This window comes from Thrips palmi, unplaced genomic scaffold (assembly GCF_012932325.1).
Source record: "Thrips palmi isolate BJ-2018 unplaced genomic scaffold, TpBJ-2018v1 HiC_scaffold_18, whole genome shotgun sequence".
NCBI lineage: Eukaryota > Metazoa > Arthropoda > Insecta > Thysanoptera > Thripidae > Thrips > Thrips palmi.
The window spans coordinates 13,525,425-13,548,267 of record NW_023144627.1 but is presented as its reverse complement, the minus strand read 5'-3'; the positions used below and the strand labels follow the sequence as shown (position 1 = coordinate 13,548,267).

The 22,843-nt window shown below is 54.8% G+C and overlaps 4 protein-coding genes across 4 annotated transcripts in view; 2 read left to right on the top strand and 2 right to left on the bottom strand.

The window, feature by feature from the left end:
• LOC117645353 overlaps nucleotides 1-12,480 on the bottom strand; it is a 30,890-nt gene extending 18,410 nt beyond the window's left edge. The window contains exons 1-5 of the mRNA XM_034385474.1: nucleotides 12,333-12,480; nucleotides 9,463-9,721; nucleotides 8,949-9,354; nucleotides 6,880-6,994; nucleotides 6,103-6,285 (exon numbers count right to left, since the gene is read on the bottom strand). Coding sequence (XP_034241365.1) covers nucleotides 6,103-6,285; nucleotides 6,880-6,994; nucleotides 8,949-9,354; nucleotides 9,463-9,701 — 943 coding nt within the window. The 5' untranslated portion in view covers nucleotides 9,702-9,721; nucleotides 12,333-12,480. The remainder of the gene's footprint in view (nucleotides 1-6,102; nucleotides 6,286-6,879; nucleotides 6,995-8,948; nucleotides 9,355-9,462; nucleotides 9,722-12,332) is intronic.
• A 667-nt stretch (nucleotides 12,481-13,147) lies between these two features.
• Nucleotides 13,148-14,966, top strand: LOC117645357. Its single transcript, XM_034385480.1, has 2 exons — nucleotides 13,148-13,495; nucleotides 13,588-14,966. The coding sequence occupies exons 1-2, from the start codon at nucleotides 13,396-13,398 to the stop codon at nucleotides 14,028-14,030; spliced, it is 543 nt and encodes a 180-aa protein (XP_034241371.1). The 5' UTR covers nucleotides 13,148-13,395; the 3' UTR covers nucleotides 14,031-14,966.
• LOC117645354 lies at nucleotides 14,381-20,739 on the bottom strand. Its single transcript, XM_034385475.1, has 8 exons — nucleotides 20,600-20,739; nucleotides 19,816-19,994; nucleotides 19,585-19,734; nucleotides 19,254-19,472; nucleotides 18,954-19,173; nucleotides 18,757-18,859; nucleotides 18,527-18,678; nucleotides 14,381-18,427 (listed from the first exon to the last, which is right to left on the bottom strand). Exons 2-8 carry the CDS (start codon nucleotides 19,888-19,890, stop codon nucleotides 18,336-18,338), a joined length of 1,011 nt encoding a protein of 336 aa, XP_034241366.1. The 5' UTR covers nucleotides 19,891-19,994; nucleotides 20,600-20,739; the 3' UTR covers nucleotides 14,381-18,335.
• Nucleotides 20,740-20,835: 96 nt separating this feature from the next.
• LOC117644721 (UPF0691 protein C9orf116 homolog) lies at nucleotides 20,836-22,192 on the top strand. The gene is made up of 2 exons (XM_034384335.1): nucleotides 20,836-21,039; nucleotides 21,156-22,192. The coding sequence occupies exons 1-2, from the start codon at nucleotides 20,943-20,945 to the stop codon at nucleotides 21,437-21,439; spliced, it is 381 nt and encodes a 126-aa protein (XP_034240226.1). The 5' UTR covers nucleotides 20,836-20,942; the 3' UTR covers nucleotides 21,440-22,192.
• The last annotated feature ends 651 nt before the right edge of the window (nucleotides 22,193-22,843 follow it).

Sequence of the window (22,843 nt, the reverse complement as noted above, 5' to 3'; positions counted from 1 at the left end):
CCGCAAAGGAATCCCTTGCTCCTCTCCGAGCTCTTGAGGCTTCACGTCGGCCGCCGGCAAAGGTGGAAGAGGTGCCGGATGAACGAGGGGATGAAGGGGCAGTGAAGCGTCTCTGGGTCTGATGAAAGCGCTAATCTTTCTGTCCGTCCGCCGTCTGTCTGTCTGTCTGTCTGTCTGTCTGTCTGTCCGTCTGTGTTCTTTCAGTCTGCCTGTCTGCCTGTCGGTTTGTCCGTTTTTTCCGTCCGTTCCCTTGGGGACTGGACAATGCTCGCTGCTCCTGCCACTCCGCTTCGCTGTGCTTCGCTGGGACCAATTGACCCTCTGCTTAGGCCCGATCATCTTCCCCCTCCCCTCGCCCGCTGCCCTTTGATGACGTCATCGTCAGAGACCGGCCCGGCCGTCGCTCGGCCGGGGCGGCCCAGGGCGAGCCCAGCCCCTTTATCTAAGAGCGTATCTTCAGGAACCAGACCGGTCGCGGTGAAGGTACGACGTTACTGGACCTCGAGGCAATTCGGCGCTTCAGAAAACGAGATGGTTTTCTCGTTCATACGGGGCCTTTTACACGGGCCCTTCTCTTTAAGGGCCTTGGAGAAGGCGGCGCACGGAGAGAACGTGGTTCCGAGAACGGCCCTTTGAAAAACGAATTCTTTGGGGACGTGTTGGAGTAATCGATGGGAAAGGCGATCAAATGACGGGAGCCCTCCCGCCGGCGTCCGCGGCCCTTGGTTTCTGCGCGTTACTGGCGACTCCCGTTGGCGGCCGTGTGGTGTACTGCCCCGATTTTCGGACACGCCCTGGGCCTGGCGCCCTGGGCCTGGCGGCCTGGCCCGGCCGGCCTGGGCGTGGCCGTGCATTTTCGATGGGGCAGCCATCGGCCCGGCCGGGCTCCGATGCCAGCTGCCAGCCCACCAGGCCAGCGGCCGCCTGCGGCCGGGCAGATCCGATCGCCCAGATGGATCATTTTTTCTCCTCTTTGTGGCGGGAATCCGGGAGTGCGGCTTTCCGGGGGAGTGGCCAGAGCACTCTCCCGGAAAAGTAGTCGGCCTTCGCCAAACAGCAGGCCGCGGGCGAGCCGCCCCTGATCGAAATCCGCCAGTTGGGCGAGGCATCGAAAAAGCAGCGATGAAACAACGGGGTGGATTAAGGCGGTGTCGAACCACGAACCTCGGTGTTGCCGAATGGTGCCGCAGTGCGCGCGGCTGCGGGAACAGCCAACTTGCTGCGTAGGGTTTCCTCCACTTAATTGCCACCCCAGCGTCCTGGCCGAGGCAGATTTAGTGCGACGCGCCGCCACGGGATAAAAGAATCAGGACGCCGTGGGGCGAGGACCCCGACGGCGTGGCGGGGTCAACATAGTTTCCGTGGAAGCGGGGCAAGGCGGGCGAAGCAGGGTGGACTAGAAATTTACGTCGGACGGCCGGACTAGCCAAGGGCCCGCCTGTCTCTCTCGCGCCCCAACGAGGCGCCACGTGCGTGCGAGAGAGAGAGAGACAGAGCGACGAAAGCGCTGTGCGGAATCAACCCGCGTTCCGCCGCAAGTGAGAGTGAGAGCAAGCGTCGTTTGCTCTGGATAGGGTTTGGCTGGCTCAGGGGTTGAAGCGAGGGTTGAAGCGACCGCGCCGTGCCGTGCTGCTGCCCCCCCCCCCTCTTCCCCCCTCTGCAGCTTCCTCCCCGCAGAGCCGCAGAGGCAGCGCGCCTTTGCCGGCCTCGCCACAAACGGCCCGCCAGGGTAACTTACGCCGGAGCCGGAATCAGGAACATTGGTCCGGACGGAAAAATCCCACTTCCCAAAGATCACCGCACCGAGCCGCACCCCGCCGCGCCGCCGTCTGCGTTCGTTACCAGAGGAAAAGACGGTGGCGCGCGACGCCGCCTTGGAGAGGCCGCCGCGGGCGCCGCCAAGCACACCGTGAGGCAGCACACCGTGAGGCAGCACACCGTGAGGCAGAGCGCGCCAGGAGAGGGCCAGAGAGGGTTGCTTGCCTGCTGCTGCAGTGCAGCCGCCTTCTGGAGAGAAAGCGAGAAAGGAAGCACAGCAAAAAAGCGCGCGCGGTGCTGCTGGCGGTTCGGCCAGCGAGTAGCGCGCTTCGAGAAATCGATTTTTTCCCGCGCTTTCCGCTCGATTGGAAACCGCACCGCGGCGCGCTCCGCCGGTCTCTGCGGCCTGCAGGCTGAGTCGCTGTGTCTCTCTCGCTCCCTCACGGGACGCCCCACGAGTGCGAGAGGGACAGACGCCGCCATGAGGTTCGCAACGGGATCGTGATCCTGCGGCCTGCTGGACTGTCACGCGCTTGCCGACTTGTTCCAGGCAGTCGTTTCATCGCGCTGTCTCTCTCGCACCCCCGGACGCCCAGTATGGGTGCAGCGTGGAACCCCGAAACCTCCCCGCGGTGACGCGAGCCGCCAGTTCGATCGCCGCAAAAGGAACACACGCCGCGGGCCAGACACACAAAAAAACAACAACAACACAAACAACGTGGGAAACAAAAGAGAAACAAACAAACAAAAAAAACGGCAACAAAGGCGAGCAATTACCAGTGGCGCGAAATAACGGTCGGCCGTTTTAATTAGAGTGCCAGAGGAGCGGGTAATTTCGCTTTTCGGATGAATTACGCGACCGTGACAAATCCGGAAGCGAGGGGGGGGGGAGGGGCGCCCAACTGTCTTGGCGCTGCAAACTGCGGGCCGGAGTCGCACCGTGGAAACCCGATCGGGCCGGATTCACATCGACAAGCTGTCACAGCGTCACAGACTCACAGCGCGGACGCTGCCGCGGGCTGCGTCCTGGTCCTGGGACTGTCCTGGTCCTTGGACTGTCCTGGGTTTGTAGGGCATCCGTGAGGCTGCACCCGGTATGCCCTGCCGGTGTCGCTAGCGAAGTAGGCTACGTAAAGGGTGGCCAACCTCCACCTGCCTACTGGGCAACAGCTGAATCTTTTTCGGGCCCGCTTCGCAACGTGCCCCGGCTGTTTTCCGTTCGGAGCCTCCCGGAGCCTCCGCTGCATTTACATGCTATTTGTCCGCGCGGCCTGCATAAGTCGGCCTCGGCTTATCGACGCCCGCCCTGCAACTGTTGCGTTTCCCGCGCGTTTTTGCCTCCGACAAAAGCTGCAGTTTGTCTCCGTTGTTGTTTTTGTTTCGGGATGACTCGGCTGCGCCCTTATTGGCAGCGGCACTCTCGGCATGGAGGGCAATGGAGGAAAATCGGGGAGAAGAAATAAAAATAAAAGGATGAAACCGCGCGCGCGCGCGCGCGGGGCAAGTGGTACTTGAACCCGGGCCGGCCGGAGCGTGGAACGACGGTTGCCCCGCGAAACACGGAACACGCGCAGCGTTCGAGATCTCGGGGCGTGTTGCCGTGTTACGTCGCGAATAGCCAACACGTTAAGCAAGATGAATGGAGGGCCGCGGGCCAGCAGGGCTGCCGGGCCGGCGGGGCCCCGGGGGGTGGCCGGCGAGGGGAGGGGGAGGGGACGCGAGCGGCACTGTGTGCTTGACGTACCTCTGCCGCGCTGCTGCCGGCCTCCTCCGGGGGTCATCCTATTGTCCGTCGCCGTTTTGTCTCTGTCTGCGCGACGCGGTGCTGCGCGGCGCGGCGTCCCTTTCTCGCAGCGCCGCCGCGCGCTGCGCCACCCAGCTGAGTCGGTGGTAAACAGCAGGCAGGCGGGGTCACCCGCGCGCCGCCGCCTCCGCCGGCCGCCCCCGCCGCCCCCGCTGCGCCGCCATCCAAGGCGGTGCGTCCTCCGCGTCGCGTCGCCGCCGCCGGATGGAGCGTGGTGCGTGCGGCGCGGTGCTGCGGGGCGCGGTGGACGCGGTGGACGCGGTGAACGCCGTGGACGCGGTGGACGCGGCACGGCGCGGTTCGGCACGCGGCGCGGCAGAACGCCCCCGCAGTGAGAGGCGCCGGCGAGCGGGCTGCCGTCCCTCCGTCTTGCCTGGCGCCCTGCGCCGCACTGCCAACCCCACGGCACACCCCGCTCCCCCCGCTCGCCGCGGGCCTCCCCGCGCCCCCGCCACCCCCCGCCACCCCCCGCCACCCTGGCAGGGTCGCAGGGGTGGGAAGCACTCGCCGAGGGGTAACTGGCTGGGGGGTGGGAAGGCGGCCCGCTCGGCCCCGCTCGCCCCGCGGAGGGGAGGGCAGGGGCAGAGCCCTGTGTGGTGGCCGCGGTACAAGTGTCGGCACGGTGCAGTACTCACTTGGCGAGGCATGCGAAGCGCCGCTACCTGTCGGCCTTCTTGTCGCCGAGCCGTTCCACCCCCACCCCCTCCCCCGAAGCCCCCACGGACCGCCTGCTGGAATTAGCCCGATTCAGCGTCACTGCTCGGCCAGATGCGTGGGCCGGGCGGCGGTGAGAGGACGAGGAAATCCCGCCCTGCAGGCTCCAGGTCAGTGCACACAGTGTACTGCACACAGTGTACTGCACACAGGGCGCCCAATGGGTCCGATCCCCAGCTGCTTTCCTCCGGGCACGCCTCCACAGTGTAGCTGCACAGCGTGGCCGCGCAGTGTGCCTGCAGCAAGGCCTAGCCTCGCCAAGCCTAGCGTGGCCCACAGCCGAAAGCCTCCTACCCGCCCGCTGCCTTGCACAGCATCCCCCGAGCCATCGCATGTGTGCGAACGGTAAGGAAGAAAGAGGAAAATCCGTACGAGGAAGAACTAGACTAGAAACCGCCGCAGCAGGGTGAGCGAGTGTGGCGGGCTGCTGTTCAGTGTGTACTCCGCGGCACAAAAATATAATCAAGGGGCGAACCACTCTAACTTTTGGCGCACGCAGGTGCGGTACGCGGCTGTCCTAATGGAAGAACCAAACCATTTGGGACTTACTCCGACTTTCTACTTAACAACAACGATGCGACACTGCAAGTCGCTGACTAGACGGAACTAGCAGTTCCCTCTGTGGAGCCAAATCAAGTAGAGCGGCGCCCCGTTTATTCTCCTCTTTGATCGCCCTCTGACCCTGCTGGGACTTTACTTACGGGACGGCCCGGCCCTGCTGGGTCGTTGGGTCTTTGGGGGCGGACTGCCGGGGGCGGGGCGCTCTGTCTCTCTCACTCTCATGGGGCGCACCGAATGAGTCCGAAATGGCGCGGCTGCCTGTGTGACAACCCGACCCCCGCACGTCCGCTCATGCATCCTGCGCAAAGCCAGCCAAGCCCCCCCCCCCTCTTTGCTCGTTTCGCTCGCAGACCTCCCCTGGCCGCCGCCGGGGGGTTGAAAACACTTGTAGTCGACCGTGCCGACTGCTTGTAAGTTAATCAGAATGTGGTGCTGGAGAGTCCTGGAGGACTCCCCCTGAAGTCAGGCCAGCCCTTCCCACCCCCGCGTCCCTTCCGCGCCCTCCGCGCCAAATCCTGGAACGGTGCCTGCGCTCCGCCCCGCGCTGCACTGCGAAAGGCCGTCCCCAGCCACCGCGACGCCCCGCGACGCCCCGCGATTCAGAAGAGGCATCTCTGTCTCTGTCGCACCCTATAGGCACTCCGCAAGGCTGCGAGAGAGACAGCCACCGTCGAGGAGGCCTCGTTATTTTAATCTGTCTCTCGCAGTGCAGGCCCGCTGGACCTCGGAGACACGCCGTCGCGTCGCTGCTGGCAGTGCTGGGGCCGCCGAGGCGGACTTAAAACGCCGGCAGAGCGCGTCGCCGCGAGAGCCGCACCACACGCCAAAGCCCCGGGTTCAAACACCAGCCAGGCCCTTCCCTTTTCGCATGCACGACGGCTGCGGCGGCGCCCGGGCTGGGCTAGGCTGGGCCCCGGTCCTGGATCGGCCTTGGCAGCGGCGTGGCAGCCTCGAAAGGCAGAAGCAGTGTTGCTTATAAATATTCACCAAGGGGCCTCGCCTCTGCCTGCCGGCTGCGCCGCCGACGTTTTCACGGTCAACGTTTCCCCCTTCCTTAAATCCAAGAGATATGAACTAACAAAAAAATACAACGGGGCGAAACAGGGTGAAACCGCCACCGCCCCAAGGCCTCGCGCCGCCTTGCGCCGCCTTGCGCGGTTCGCTGTTGGCTCCGCCTCGCGCAAACTTTCGTTTTCTTTGAATTCCGCTTCGCCTTCTCCCGAGGCCGCCAAAGCCACGCTGCTGAATCTTTGGACGCGACTCACCGGGGTCCTGGGCGCTGCCCGCGTTGCTGGCGAGGGCGCTCAGGTGCGCCGAGATGATGTCCTGCTGCCGCTCCTGCCGCCACCGCAGCTGGTCCCGGCGCCGCAGGTGCTTGCCGAGCCGCGTCCCCGCCACCGCCACCCTCCCCGTCAGCGTGGACAGCAGCTGCCGCAGCTCGGCCGGGCCTGCGGAGTTCCGGGCGAAGCCCGCGAAGCAGCGCCGGTCAGCGACAGTTTTCTAATCGGAGTTCCGGTCCGCAAAGCCGTCGGCCGGCAGCAGACTGATTCCGAGAGTCGTTTCCGTCGCTCTGTCTCTCTCTCACCTAACGAGACGCACCACTGTGCGAGAGAGACAGAGCGACGAAAACGACCCTCGGATTCAGTCTGCTGGGCGGTTCGGCTCCGAGCGCTGCGGCGGCGGGCCGCTTGGCTCGCGCTGCCTGCTCCGGTCGGTCTTTCGGTGAGTGGCGCGAGGTCCCCTCCGCTCTTCTTCCCCGGGAAGGAGCGCGATGCTAACATGCATCGCAATTTTTGAAGGGGAGAGTTGTCAGGACAACTCTCTCTAGTAATAAACATAGCAACTCAGTCATTATATGGCGGGAGAGCTCATTCACATATGTAGTCTTTCGAATGAAGGCCGAATTAATGCTTATCGCCATCTCCTTTCAGAATTTGTATGACTTATGTTAAACGCGGAATATGACATTCATTTTTTTAAAGTGCATAATAATATCCGAGCCCGACGGCGACGCCGCCGCGCCCCTGTAATCTAATACCCACTTCGCTGGCGCAGGGGCGCCAGGGGCCGCTCGTCACCGGAGGAGGCGGAGTCCCTGGTGGAGGACGTCAGGGTGGCGCCGCTCGCGCCGCTCAGCCGCCGGGCGGACGTCGACACCTGCGGACCCAAAACCGGGCACAGTGGGTCAGAGGACCTGTGGAGCGGGCAAAACTCTAGACGCGTTTTGAGCTCCAGAGTCGCTAAATGGGACTCGAACCGAACGTGTGACCCCACCAATGGATTGCTCTCCGAACGAGGAATTCATTGGTAGGATCACTCGTTCGGTTCGAGGCCTGTTTAGCGACTCTGGAGCTCAAAACGCGTCTAGAGTTTTGGCCGCCTCTACCGGTCTTCTGGCCCACTGTACGGGGCACACCTTGCCCAAGAAACAATGGCAGCGTGTCTCTCTCGCGCTCACGGGGTCGTCCCTGTGCGGGGTGCGGGAGAGTCAGAGCGGCGGGAGCTTTGCATGAGTATTGCAGAGAGATTGACAGGCGAGAAAAAATGAAAAAGGGATGGAACTGGGCTGACTGTGGTGTGTGTGTGTGTGCGTGTGCGTGTGTGTGTGTGTGTGTGTGTGTGTGTGAGAGAGAGAGAGAGAGAGAGAGAGAGAGAGAGAGAGAGAGAGAGAGAGAGAGAGAGAGAGAGAGAGAGAGAGAGAGAGAGGCGCGCAGGGCAGGCAGCACAATGGGTGGCGCCCGCTCTGCCAATTGCAGCCCCCTTCCACGTGCCCACGCAGCGCTGCGGACTGATTCCGAGAGTCGTTTCCATCGCTCTGTCTCTCTCGCACTCATGGGGCGTTCCATATGGGTGCGAGAGAGACAGAGCGACGAAAACGACTCTCGGAATCGGCCTGCAGCGCCCGCTTCGAGCGGCAGCGCCGCAGCCTCCCTGTCCAGGGATGAAAAGTTGGACGTGCGCATCCGGGAGGAGGCCGAGGGTGCCGAGGCCGCGCTGTTGCAGACTGCCGTCTCTCTCGCACCCGTACGGGACGCCACAGCCGTGCGAGAGAGACAGAGAGATACACCTCCCTCTCGGAATCAGTCCATCGCGGGGGCGGACTCGGTCGTCGGTGCGATCAGCGAGAACGACAGGGGAAGGCTTCTTTGCATCGAGCAAAGGCAGCGGCGGCATTTGGCGACGTTGGCGACGTGGATCGAACGGGGAATGACGGGGGAGGGACAGGGGGGAAGGGGGAAGGGGGAAGGGGACATGCAAAGGAAAACACTTTCCGTCCTCACCGGCGCCTCGCCTCGCCTCGGGACTTGGGGGACTTGAGTTTAGTGCCACGCTAGGGAAGCCATCTCACAATATCCTTATTCTTCTTCGCCCCGACCCTTTCCAACTTCGGCCCGGCTTCCTCCACGTCCCTGCAGGCCTAGCAGGCCGAGCAAGACTAGCAGGCCCAGCAGGCCTCCTCGGTGCACAGCCTCTGCCTCGGCCCCGTCCACTCCCAGTGGATCGCCACTTGGGCACGGCCGGTGTGGAACATTCACAATGCTGCCCTTGGCTTTGGCCGCTCTCCTGAGTGCAAGGGAGTGCTATAGGTTGGACTGGCACTCGTGTGTCAGATCTGAAAAAAGTCCGCCGCAGGTGGGATTCGAACTCACAACCAAGGAATTTGCCACACATTGTCACATTGCCAATGGCGCCTGGCGGCGGGGGCGCGGGCGGCTGCGACGCGGCGCGTGAGTCCGCGCGAGTCCCACGCAGTCGTTCGTAACGCGGCCGCGAGGTGGCGCTGGCATCGCGCGCTGGCGCGTCTCTCTCGCTGACGGGCCAGGTTGGCCAGTAGTAGTTTTCAATCATGTCCACACGAACCCACATAGGTTAGGTTGACGCGTCCAGGGAGTACTCTTACTCCGAAGTCCAATTTTTGAAGGGTGAAAGGCGATGCGTGTCCTTCCAGGACACGCGCCTACTCACCTCATGAGGGTCACTAATACTGCGTGGTGTGATCGGCAGCCCACGCTCGTACACCGACATACCGTCCATATGTGTGTCATCGGGTCTTTCCATTAATAGTCTGCCGTTGATACTTCTGGCGCTCGCGAAGCTGATCGCCACTCACCTTGTAGATGTCCATGAGGAGCTCGTCGAGGAGCTGCCTGCTGGAGCAGCTCGCCACCCCGTGGTGGCAGTGGCACGTCTCGGAGCACGTCACGCCCAGGGTGGCGGGGCTGTCGGCGGGCACGGCCTCGCCCAGGACGCGGCACGCCCTGCCAGGGGCCGGCCGCGGTGGCGGGCTGTCACAGGTCACCCCGCTCGTCAGGGCACTCGTCACGGCGCTCGTCACAACCGGGTCGTTGGTGGCCACTTGTTGCAGTGGAGGTGCGACGCGGTCCGTCGCTTGTCGCTCGTCCCTTGACGGCGTCCTGGCTTCCCGGCTCTTCACCGGCTGCACTGCGTCGTCGTCGTCCCTTCCTGCCGGCGGCACTCTCTCGGTGCACCAGGTCAACACTTTGCGATCCAGAGACCTTCCAAAACACGCGCCCACGAGTACAGAATAATTAAAACTCAGCTGCTCGACGGAGCGCGGCCGCCCACAGGCCGCGCCCCAGGCGGGAGTCGAACCCGAGACTCACCGACTCCAGGCGAGCTGCGGCTGCTCGAAGGCGAAGGTGCCCGCGCCCTTGCCGGCCTGGGGCAGCGACGGCAGCGACGGCAGCGACACCGGGCACGGCGACGGGGCGAACGCGAAGGGCTTGCCGCTGGGCTGCAGGTACTCCTCGAGGTACTCGGCCAGCACGGTGGCCTCCAAGGCCATCTGCCGGTGAGGCTGGCGCACCGGGGCGTCCCTGGCCGCACCTGGGCGGACTCCCATGGCGCCACGGCCTGGAGCGCCTGGAGAAGGTCAACGTCAACAGTTTTTGTTAAGAGGCACTGACGAACAATAACGCCAACAACACAACAACAACGGCGAGGCCCGCGGTGCCGCCCACGCCCGACGGAGGATGATAGGCTGCTCCCGTTTTCCGACAGGTCCTCTGACCTTTGGTCGCAAAGCCCGACCCCGACCCGTTATTGGCAGACGCCGTGAGGGTCGGCGTGGTGTTTGAACGGCGCGGGGGCGGGAAAGAGAGGGTCCATCCAGCAGGGCAGGGCCAGCAGGGCCAGCAGGGCCAGCAGGGCCAGCAGGGCCAGCAGCCCACCTGGAGCAATTAGCCTCACCGCAATCCACACAGATGTCGCAGCCCATCATCGGCCGGCCGGCGGGCTTGCTTCCTCGCGCCGTCTCTCTCTCTCTCTCTCTCTCTCTCTCTCTCTCTCTCTCTCTCTCTCTCTCTCTCTCTCTCTCTCTCTCTCTCTCTCTCTCTCTCTCTCTCTCTCGCACCCCTTAATTCATCCTCCAATCAGAGCAATCGAAAACAAGTTCTCCATTTTCGACGCTCCTCCTTTTTTTACCTCCAGAAACACGAATCGCTAATTAATCATTTTACAACCTGGCCCGTCCCATCAAGATTCCCCCCGGTTGCCCGCCCTGCAGTGTAGGCCTAAGCGACCCCCACAATCCCTCCCCCGGGGGCCGGGGCGTGTTTTTTACGGCCTCGGCCGCTTTAGCGTCGGCCGGCGCGGCGCTCGGGGCGGCGTGCATATCAGTCCGACACGCGTCGTACAGGTGAGGCGGCGCACGGCGGCGGCGGAGGCCGAGGCAGAGGCCGAGGCAGAGGCCGTGCCCGGCCCGTGTTCTATCTCGTCCTCGGCTGGCGCGCGCCGAGGGCGCCGAGGGCGCCGAGGCCCGGGGCGCGGCACGGCCTCCTCGACTAGCTCCAGGACCAAGATCCGAGCGGCTGATGACACAAGCCGCCACGCTGCAGCCGAGCGGAGTTGTGTTTCCCGGGCCCCCTCTCGCGGCTCGCAAACTCTGCGCGCTCAGCAGACTGACGACTGATTCCGAAGGTTGTGTCGTCTCTGTCGCACTCACGGGGCGTCGCGCAGGGGTGCGAGGGAGACGGAGCGACTGTTCAGAATCGGGGCTCGGAGTCGCGGCCCGTGAAATTGTGTTTGCATCGGGGCCGATTCAACGCACGCCTCGGCGTGGCGCGTTTCTTGAGCAAGAGTTGCGAACAAACTCTGTTGCTTGCTCTAGGGCCGTGCCACCGTGCTCTAGGCTGGGCCGGCTGAGGCCGGCTGAGGCCGCATCGTGCGCATGCGGGCGGGCCGGGCCGGGGCGCCGTCCGCGACCATCGCGACGTGGACGAGACGCAGAGACGCCAACCAGTGGTTCAGTGCTTTGGTGGCGCTGCCTCTCACTCCCCTTCGGCCACGGGGCGCCCTGTGAGTGCGAGAGAGACAGCGCGCCGGCCGTCCGCGAAAGGGTTGCCTCGCCAGAATGAGACGTCGGAGGCGCTCCGAAAAACACTCAACATCTTCATTTACGCTCGCCGCAGCCTTCGCCCGCGCAGTTTTTACTCCCTGGACGGAGCCCCCCCCCCTCTCTCTCCACCCCTTGCACCGCCCCTTCCCCTCCCCCACACCGAATTAATTAATTAATGGGTTGCGTGCGCCGCGCTGCCCGTCTCTGTCGCACCCCCGCGAGAACCCCTTGCCCGCGCTGGTCGTCCCTCTCGCACCGCCGCGAGGGTCCCGGCGACCCGGTCGGCTTAGGTGAGGTAACATGGAATATCTTGAGTGCGTACACTGGTAGGGTGCCGAGCCGTCTCCCTCTCCCCCGAAGCCCAATTTCCGGAAAGGATTCGAACGGGGCGCTCGGTGGCGGTGGCGGTAAATGGGCGCGGCATGACGAGGGGGCACGAAGCCGAGCACAAACTGCTGCAAACTGCAAACGCGCGGTTGCGGACCTCGTTTCGCGATTCGGTGTTGTTCGTTCGGCCTGCGCGAGACGGGTCAGCGCGTCAGCGCCTTGTAGTGTAGTGTCCCAGTGAGAAGGGGAGGGGGAGGGGGGACGGCCCAGCGCCGTGGCGCGTTCACCCAGCCAGCCCCAGCACGCTCAGCACCTTGCGTAAGGCGCCACGCAGGTGCGCGGTCGCTCACCCACTCGTACGGCTGCGTGGGCTAATTTGGGACGGACAGACACGCAGACAGACAGACAGACAGACAGACAGACAGACAGACTGACTGACAGACGGACGGACAGGCAGACTAGCAAACGGACCAACGGATGGGGAGATAGTTAGGTCCACGGGCTGGCGAACTGGTGATGCTTAGTTTATGACATGTTTCTACTGCGACTGGCGGACTGACGGGGTACACAGGGACACGCGGGCAGACAAGCAAACGACGTGACAATCGGACAGTCGGACAAACGCGCGCAGAGCCTCGGACACCGAGTGGCGAAGCGGAGCTTTCGGAAACAGCCTTGCCCTGCCCCTGCTCGCTCGCCAACAAGCACGAGACCTCAAGAAACAAAAAAACGGGCGGCGGTTCCTCCGGGATTCGAGCCCCGGCCGCAGGGGAAGTCTAGGCAGCGCCGGCCTCGAGAAGTCCAGCTCACCTCTAGCGGTCCTGCTGCTCTGGGGCAGGCGATGCTCGTCGAGGTGCTCGCGTTGTCCGCATCGCTGCTCGTGGCGGTTGGCTGGGCGGAAAGAACTGCGTCGCGGAGTGGCGGAGCACGCCGTCAGTGTGGTTCACTAAACACACTCTGGACTCGTATCAGGCGTGCATGCGGGACAAGAGCGGCCCAGACCGGCTGCGCGCCCCGCCCCGCCCCGCCCCGCCCCGCCCGCCGTCGTACGGGCCACGGCCCTGTGTGGGCTTGTGCCGACCCGGCAGTATTCACAGCAGACCGCTTATTCAGACTCGCGATCGGTCCACCCGCCGCGGCAAAGCCAAAGGCACGCCAAAGGCACGCCAAAGGCACGGCTCAGCTCGACTTCAGCCTGCGCGCGCGCGGGTAGGCAACCCCAGTAACGCCGTGCAGGTGTGTTGCCTACCCGCCGGGCGCTGAAGGAGAGCTCTATGAAAAACGTTGCTCCAGTGTTCACGTTTCGAATCGCGCACCCAACGATTTGCAGTCTTTCACGGTTTTCACCGAGCGAAAAAAAAAGTGGTTCTGACGAGAGGCAAACTCGGCCGAAACCGTTGACCTCGTTGCTCGGTTCGCGGCGGTTCGCGGCATCTGCGAGTTCGGCCGTGTTTGCTGTCCCAGAATACCCCGGGCGATGCGGCCGTGCCAATTTGTGCCGTAAAAGTCCGTCCGCGGCGCGGCGGGCACGGCGGGCACGGAGGGGCCGTCGGGGGGCTCCTGGCTGTGGACACAGCTGCACTCGCCGCGTCGCCACGCTGCTGCTGCAGGCGCTCTGTCTCTCTCGCTCCGCAGCGGCAGGCGCCATGAGTGCGAGAGAGACAGAGCGACGAAAGCCGTGTTCGGAATCGGCCTGCAACTCGTTAGACACGGCGAGGCGAGGTGAGGGCGGCCGGTTCGGCAGTGGAGGCACTCGTCGCGCTATCGCCGTGCGAGCGTCCTGCCCGGCCTTCCCACCTCCACGACGCAGCCCAAGTAGTGCATCCGGTGCCACTGTGTGCCACTGTGTGGCGGCGACGCCAGTCCGCCGAGCATGACCGCCAGCGCCGACCTGGAGCACGCCGAGGACCGCGTCGGGGCGGCGACGGCCTCCGCGGAAGAGGCTGGCAAGGACCCCGCCCCCGCCGCCGCCGGTAGGCACAGGCACCTTAAGGTCACCTTAAGCTGTCCCTGACGTGGCCGACGCGCCGGGCAGTGGACATTGCGATGTGATTTCCTGCTGCAGGCCGCGGTCGCGCCGTCCCCGACAGGCGGTTCAGCATCGCGGACGACGACAACGAGGACGCCAGCAGCTGCTTCGAGGAGCCCTCCGCCGGCGCGGCCGCCGCGGCCAGCATCCTGGTCTCGCTGGCGGAGCGCAGCGCCGTCGTCCGGGACACCCTGGCGTGCTCGGGGCCCACCACGCTGGACCGCCGCTTCAGCATCGACGGCGACGACGAGGAGGCTGGCCGTGTGGCGGACACGTCTGCCGCCATGGCGGCGGGGGCGGCCGTGGCGGGGGCGGCGAGGCTGGCCACCTTTGCAGGCAGCGGCCCCGCGCCCCTCCCGGAGCCAGCCCCCGCCGCCCCCAGCTGGAGGGCCAAGCGCTACGGGCTCGTCCTCACCACCCTGGCGGCCGCGGCGCTGGTCCTCTTGGGGGCGGCCAGGGTGCTGGTCATCGCTTTGTGAAGCTTGAATGGTTTGCGTCACGGCAAGATGAGGATCAGCCGCCGAAAAAACCTCGGCGATACCCTGCGCCCGAGTGACTCTCAGCTGGCCATATGGCGCACGGAGTATCGACAGGTTCATGACTTATGCATCTTATGCGACCTATTTTACTACTCGGGCGGCGGACAGAAAAACTGACCCGTTCTGGAGCGGGCTCTCCATAAGGCCAACGATTGCTTTTGTTTGTCGAAATGGCTGTACTACGGCAAACACCAGGCAAGCTTGAAGATAAGTCAGTGGAGTGACCTTAGTGTTGCCATTCCTGAGAAGAGTTGGTGCTCATGGAAGTAAAAGGGGTAAAAACAATCATAAAAAATTAAATGATTTATTTAGGAAATACTTAGGATAAACACTGATACATACTTTTATAAACTCGGATACATACAATATATATTTTTTATATTTGTTTTATTGCTTAGTTGAAGAGAACTAGGTAACCAAATAAAATTGCCTTTCACAGGAAGCGGTCTTTCACGTTTGTTAAGCAAACCGTCCAAAAAAAGAAAAGAAACCATGTAAGTTCATTAAATTCATCAGTCAAAAGTGTGTAGGAAAATGGAGCAATCACAAAAAGCCAGAATCAGAATCACAGTTATTTACACAATGTCCTACATGGTTAATTTGTATAGTGCAGAAAGACATGCATGAGAAAATAGTTGATGGACATAGCTGCACTCTTTCAACAGGAACGATGAGAAAGCTCTGCAACAGAAAGGCATTAGCGCATAGGCTAACCACAGTCTTGTGGCAGAAACATAAACTTTTTCTAGAGTCGTATTGCATCACAATTTGGTAACAATACTGTAAGTGCACACCAATAAAGTTGAGTGAGGCACTTAATACATATGTACAATATTGCTGATAATATAAGCTCTGAGTTTATATATTTTTACCGATGAACACAATTCATTACTTTCTTAAACCTCTACAATTCCATTACTTGTTTAAAAATATTCATTTTCATCACACAGACAATGCCTTAATGTTAAAACCAGAAAGGCTTCATACTGTACATACTTAACATACTTCAACTAGGATAAAATAATATTCTTTGTAAAACTAAACAGTGAATATGTCAAAAAATTACAAGCAGGGTACTTGATATAGACTTTTCACAGTCATTATTGCACTACAAGTCAGATTAAGAACCTTCTTAAAAAAAAAAAAAAAAAAAAAAACACATTTTTATTAAATTTGTACTAAAACAGATTTGTCCTGGACATTTCTGATAGAAAACTTCACATTTCTAAATAAACAAAACCAAACAAAACACAAAAAGGACCTTCTCATTAAACAAATAAGATAAAGTTATTTGGTTTCACTGGTCAGCAGCTGCCACTGTGTTATTAGTTATTGCACTTCACAAGGCTGGTAAACTTTATCACAAGCCATAACTGCTGATGCTTTTTTCTTTTCCTAAGATAGATTTGGACTGAATGGAAACTTACAAGTGAGTTTCTTGACATGAAAAGTTCTCAGATTTCTTCAAACTAGACATACTTTTGGTCCACTTCTTGCACTGTGTGTTACCAGGGGTGCAACGTGCAGAACTAGAGAAAAATGATGTAATAGCCCCAAAAGCTAGTGAGAACATTGAGAGCAATTCATACTTGAAACGTTCAGAATCCACAAATAAGCTAAGCAGAAAATAAAAACAACATGCAAGCATAGGCCGAATTCCATTCATTTGCTGAAACAGACAAACCCAGCAACACACAACAGAAAAAAGAAGGAAAACACAAGAGAAAAAAAAATTGACTACACGAACCGTCACATCTAATACATAAATTGAATATATATGTGCTATAATATATGATGACTTTGTGTATAAGTATATATAATTTCCTTAACTTTAAGATGACTTTACAGTAATACAATTTTCTATAAATATATGTTAACAGCAGCATAAATTTTATCTTTAAAAACAACAAACATAAAGTGCGTGACCTGGCAACCTAACAGTTTGCTGTGCAAGACAAAACAAAGTGGTCCCAAAATAAAATGTTCAACACACAAAAACACAATGACATCATTCCTACTGTTTTGAAAAACAGAAAAGAGACAATGAACAGTTAATCCAACAGTATCAGAACAATTCTGGTGTATCTGATCCAGTGGCAACTGACTTTGAAAGAAAGGAATGGAGATAGAACAGAACGTAGATAAATTCAGCTTACAAGCCAAGACATCAAGGTCTATTTTGTATCAAAACTTAATATGTAAAAAAAAGGAAAGGCAGCTAGTAACAAAGTTCAATCCTAACTGGTTGTGAGGTTTTTGGAAGTGACGAGCGTTATCACAAAATGATCTGGTAAACAGCTTCATGACAGCAAAAAGTTGGCAGTGACATTTAAATCTTGGACCAAACAGTTTTGAATTGCCTGCCACAAAATTCAAACAAAGACTTCGAATTGCCAGAAGCACTTAAAAAATATTTCTAGGTCGTCACAGTGTTTTAATTGCTGCATTCGAGGGAATTGTTTACAGCAAGATAGAAGCACAGGACAGTGATCACAAATGTTGATGCACCAGCTTATGCACATAAGTGCAGAAAAATAAGTCAGTTTTCCGAAAAATTTACAGTTTAGACTAGAGGTACAGTTCAGTACAATCAAAACAGGACGTTAGTAACGAGGTCACCAGGAAATTATGAAAACTGTGAGACAAAGTGTATTAATCACAATAATTTATGGATTTTGCTAAGTCAAAGTAAGAAGTCTGAAATAGAGGACTAAATGTGTTGCAGACATCATATAATTGAACACAAATTTTGAGTTCTCAGGACAAATAAATATCACAATAAATTCAAAGACCTCTGTAAACAGTCAAGGAAATTGTAGCACTGCATGAACTTACAAATCACTTTGTAAAAGCAGAAACTAGTACATAATAGGAAAAGAATCACATGCTATGATGCATCAGTTCCCTCATAGGAGGGGAAATCACTAATAATTTGAAACAATCGACAGAAAATGACCTTGTTCAGACACTAAAGTTGATAAAACTGTCAAACACATGACAGCAAGGGCAGTTGAATTGTCACAAAATCACAACTTCATAAAGATTTAGAAATTTCACAAGATAAAAATAATATCAATTGGACAAAGCAAATTGAAATTCAACATGGCATACCATAACTGAGAAGCAAAAGGAAAAGAATTTTATTACATCATGATAAAGACTTCCAGATTGGTTTCTTGGGGAAAATACTATGAAGAAAAGCATGCACAAACAAGGCATGAAGGATAAAGCAAATTGACACCCTGGTTACCAGTTCATATAAAATGGAGTTTTGTTTAGTAGCTTAACATTATGAATCAATGTTTCCTACAGAACACTATTTGAAAACCCTACTTTGATTTTGAAACATTGCCTATAAAGAAATATTAATGAGAGAAAGAGAGAGTGTGTGTGAGAGAGAGAGAGAAGGAGGCATAGCCTTTCTTGAGAAAAACCAAGAATGTATCATATATTATACATTACTAGCTCGGCAGAGCAACATCTCCAAAAAGGCACCCAAGTGATCTCCTCTTATACAGTCTTTTGAATTAGAAACAATTGGGTTTTAAACTCTCATCATAGGTAGACAAAATTTCATGCTTTCAAGGGAAAGAGGTGGAATTCCACTAAAACCATATTCTATAGCTATCAACTCAACTGAAAATTTAAAAGTAAAACAGCTCACCAAGAAGACACTTGTCATCTTGCAAGCTATGCAATTAGAAAGAACTGCTTTATTAGCAGCATATATGGACATCTGCCAACAATTAGAAAAATCCTTCACCACTTAAGTAGGCAACCATGATTTTGTTTGATGCATTCGCAATTTAACCATTGGAAACCATCAAGACAACATGCAAAATATCATTTTTTTAAATAATCACTGACTTAAGATGGCAGAGACTTCAGACATACTCAGACTTTAAAACCGCAAACACTTTCTGAACAAAGATGGGGGGCAAATCTGAACCAGAAAACTTCATTACAGACCATGAGGGAAGTACAACTAACTTGCTTGAAAAACCCAATGAACAATTTAAGATTGTTCTGCAAAGAAATGGTTTCTACAAGTTTCATATAAAAGTTTACTGCTTAGCCACAGCCTTTCAGCACCTAAATGGGCGACATTATAAAAATGGACAACAGAGACTATTTTCTTTCATATAGACAGTGGTATGCCAATTCTGTAAATCAGTGCCATCATGTGTCCATTAAATTGAACTACAATACAAGTGAAAAACTCTACAACTTATTTTTAAGCACACATCATGTCAGTTCACTGTATTCTGTCCATCCATGATTTGGGGCACCTAACCGTAGAACTCCAACTGATCTGTCCTTAGAAGCTGTGATTAAATCTGAAATAAAATTATTAAAGAAAATACGATGTTCAAGACAATTCAATAATAAATTAGTATTTGCTGATTTTTTTTGTGTTGAGGCTTATAAAAGGATACATTCATCGTATGGAGATATATCCATGTCTTGGATATCTCCTTTATGTCGGAACACCTCTCCAAGGTACTCATGATGGTCTGGATAACGCCTATATCTCCTCAAGACGCCTCCTTCACATACAGAGTAGAGGAGACTGCCATTGGAGGTGTATCTGAAAAATTAAGAGCAAAAATATAATGACACACACCACACAATTCAGCTGATCTGTAACACAATTTCCACTAACTACCTTAGTTTCCAAACTGAATTTTCTTTTTGTTCTTTCAGATGTTCCTGTATTCCAGTATGTGGGACATAAGAGGAAACCATATCTCCTCCACTCATAATTAGACCTAAAAAAAGAAAAAGAAAAGAAAAAGGATTTTTAAAGAAGTAGGATATTGTAAGGCTGTAAACCGAATTGTCTCTTTGATAAAAGAAACTTACTATAGAAGCCATCTTCGGCACCTTGGTTAAATGGTTCTGGTGTTGGACAAATTGTGTTAACTTGATGGTTTGCATGGAACTGGTGTAATCCCCTGCCATCAATGGTGGACACTTTGCAAGTTCCATCTGCACCGGCAGTGAGTATAGAGCTAGACTGCCCACGAGCCCATGGCCAAGATGAGTGAAGAAAAACTATGTCGCGAATCACACTTCCATGGAGCTACAACAGACAGACTGGCATGAGAACAAACCATCTCTCAAGCTGAGTGGGTCCATTTAGTTAGCATAAGCAATACTAACATCATAAACAAAATCCAATGGCAAAGGCATACGAAGATCTAGAAGAGTCAAGCCCTTTCCATTTGCCCCAACGACAACAGCCATGTTGGGACACACAGGATCAGCTGCCAAACCTGTGCGATCTTTTCCTGAGTACGCACAGTTGTCATATGCCAAGAGCTGCTCTCCACGTTCTACATCAACAACTGCTAATCTTCTGGCAGTTGTAGCAGCCAAAATCTGGTAAAAATAAAAAACAGTGAAAATTTTGAACTATGCCTAGAGATGAAAGGTGAAATGAAGTATACAACATTAACTACTAAGGTACACTGAATATTGAATATGCACTCACCCTAGACCCATCAGAGGTAAACCTGACAGCATTTACATTACGAGCTAAGGTCATAGTTGTTATTTGATAGCACATAAGTAGTTCCATACGTAATGCTGAATAAAGATTTACTTTCCCATCATAAGCACCAGAGCAAAACAGGTAACGATCCTGTAACAAAAATAATTAACAGCTGAAATAGTCAGAAATAAATAAATAATTTAAAATTAGCAAAGTTAGCAAACTACTAACCCTAGGGCTAAAAGCTACACCTCGGACACTGCCTTGGTGGAACTTGAGAAATCGAGGCTTCCCTTCTTGCTGCATGATGACACTTCGAATAAAGAAGTCCAAAGACTTCTTGTTGGAGATCACAATATTTTCCAATGATGCACACTATGCTAACCATACCATGGTAGCAGTTACACTCTCTGGAATCAGAAAAATAGTAAACATAATATTACATAGATCATCATATTTATCATAAATACATTATGCAGTAATGAAAAATAATTGATAGTGACAAGTCTCATATTTCGTCCTCAAAATTTTGAGAGAAGGAAAATTGAGGGAAATCCACCTGGAATCCTCTTAAGAATAGAATTCTAACCTCACATCCTCTTTCTCTCGACATGACACTTATAATGAAAGGTATGATGCTTCGCTCAATTCCTTGGGAAAGCAGTAACAATGTAACTCGCTCGAAGAGGAAAAATCACCAAAGTACCGAGAGCTAGACTGGAAATATGTTCTGTCAACATACGGGCCGCAACTCCAAGTATTAAATTATGTGTTGATAAAAATCTCAGCAGATGTAAACAAACAATTAGATGAAGGCTCTAATGTCGTGACACGGCATCCGTTCCACCGAAACACTGGTGGGACACTCTGTCACCCACTGAGCGATATGTATTTCTTGTTGCAGAAAGAGCAAGAGCTACAGCTGATCTCAAATTTCCATCACATCCTCGGTTTCAGGGATTTTGGTGTTTTACTGCTCGAGCGAAGTGAACTAGAGTGATGGGACATGACTTACCAGAAAAGTGTTACTTTTGAATCCTTTCAGAGACCTTCAAATTACAGCTACAGGGATCAAAGTTTGCTATTTTCTCCATTTTCTTATCCTTGGCACGCACAGAATTTCTCTCTACTGCAGCTGTGTTCTCCCCCTCTCCCCCTCTCGCCTTTCCCTCCCTTTCCCTTCCCTGACCGAGTCCCTCCTTCTGCCGCCAGAGCGCAGCACGCGGCAAGATGGCCGCTGCGTTGCCATGACGACGAAGGATACGAACGGGATGTAAACAAATTTATCTCCCGAGGTTGTATAACCTTCACTAGTCGTGGAGCCTATGTAAACCAGATTTAATGAGGCTATTTTAACAATGTCTAATTGTGTGACTGGTGGTGCCCATGGTTCCCATTTGAAAACATCAGATCTGTACTGGACATATAATTTGCCCAAAAGATTTGACAATCCAAGTAAGTTTCATTGAATGCACTGACAGAAAGATGTCGTCAAACAACATTTAAAAGAAAAAAAAAACAAATACTTGCAGAAAATTAGGATGTGTAACAATCATGTTGTTTCTGTGCAGCATGGTTCTCGGGATATGGTGTTCAAGCGGAATGCCAAAACCCCATGTATCGTCGAACATCCCAGGATTATGGTTGGCTGCCACCAAGCATTCACACGGTGCCTGTGATATTCAGACCTCAGGATGCTACTTTTTCAAACACTTATGCCAAGTTTGGCATGTACCGTAACTACTCGCTCAATGCAACTCCAAACCCCAACTCTTCGATTCCTTGGACCAGGGGTGCTGCTGATAAAAATCGCCATTCATCCCTTATTGCTGTATTTAAACAACCTGGATGGTGACAGAGGAATTTAATTTTACTGTTCTTCTTTAAGGTGATTCATGTTTTAATTTGATCCTTGTTATTTTTTTTCAAGTGCTTTCCAAAGCTTATTTTACTTGATGAACTGATTTTGGCTGCTGTATTTTATCTGTAGTAGTTTAATGATTTTATTCCATCCAGTCATTAGATATATTATTTATCTAATTTAGAAGACTGTGTTGCAGCCTCATAGTTTTTAATGCCTTGTTTTAAACAATGAGGAGGAAGGCCCTCCCTGTGATTATGCCTCTGTTGTGTTGTTTGTCCTATGACAAGTGTAATATCGTTTCCTGTTTTGTTTTGTGTTATTTATGAAACATCCCATTTATTGGTTTTTTGCTCCTGTGAAGTTGGCATCCAACAAGGTCATCTCAACCTGTGTACCAGGCAGGACTGGGAATGATTTTATTGTTTTAAAATAATGTTAGAACCATAGCTAAGCTAGAGTCATATATATGTGACTATATATGGCCATAGAAGACCTTAGCCAGCCTGCTGCTTGTTGGGTTGCCTAACCTGGGGTCCTCCCTGCATCCCGGCCAGCTGGGTAGGAAACCCAACAAACGCGGAGAAAATTTGGTTGCATACGACAGCGGACCAAGAGCGACCAAGAACCCTTATTTTTCAATCTTTCTACCCTGCAACTTGTGTGTTCTATTACTGTAACGGTTCTGTGTTTTTTGTTCCTGCCTTGTGGCACACTGTAGTAGAAGTAGCTGATCCGCGAAATGGTATCAATAAATGGTTGACATGAAAAGAAAAACGTGCTTTTACATACTCTGTCTCTGTCCCAGCTGAGCGAGCGTATGAGAATCGGCCAGGCCGATTTGGGAATAGCTTTCAGATCAATCATTTTCATGAAGAATCTATTCTCCAGAAGGTCAAAAGATATCGACGCGTTCCATACGCAGTTTGCATCTTAGAATGTGGGATCGTGCCTTGCAGGGCAGGTCAGCGCCAGGTTAAGGGCATCGCGTTAAGCGCATGGGCCCATGGGGCTAAGCGCATGCGCTTAAGCGCTTGTGTTTTCGGATCAGCGCGTCGGGTGGGTTGCCTAGCTGACCGGCGCACCCGAGCGGCAGCTGGAGGGCGTCTGGGCCGTCGGGGCAGGGATGGGCTGGATGGGCACCTGAGTACCGATCGGCTGATGTGTCCTATCCGAGCCGCCTTCCCTGGAGCCTGGGTCATGGGGGCCTAAGTCCCGGGCTGGGGTCCTGCCGGCGGGGTCACTGCTAGTCACTGTGTGGCACTGTGTCGCTGTGCTGCATCACGCCCCTCCCCACCCCCACCCCCACCCTCCCAGCGTCCGGCCTTCCCTGCAGCGCAGCGGCGCAGCGTCGCGGCGCGGCCTGGTCGCGGCGCGCCGTGCCCCCGCCGCCCCCAC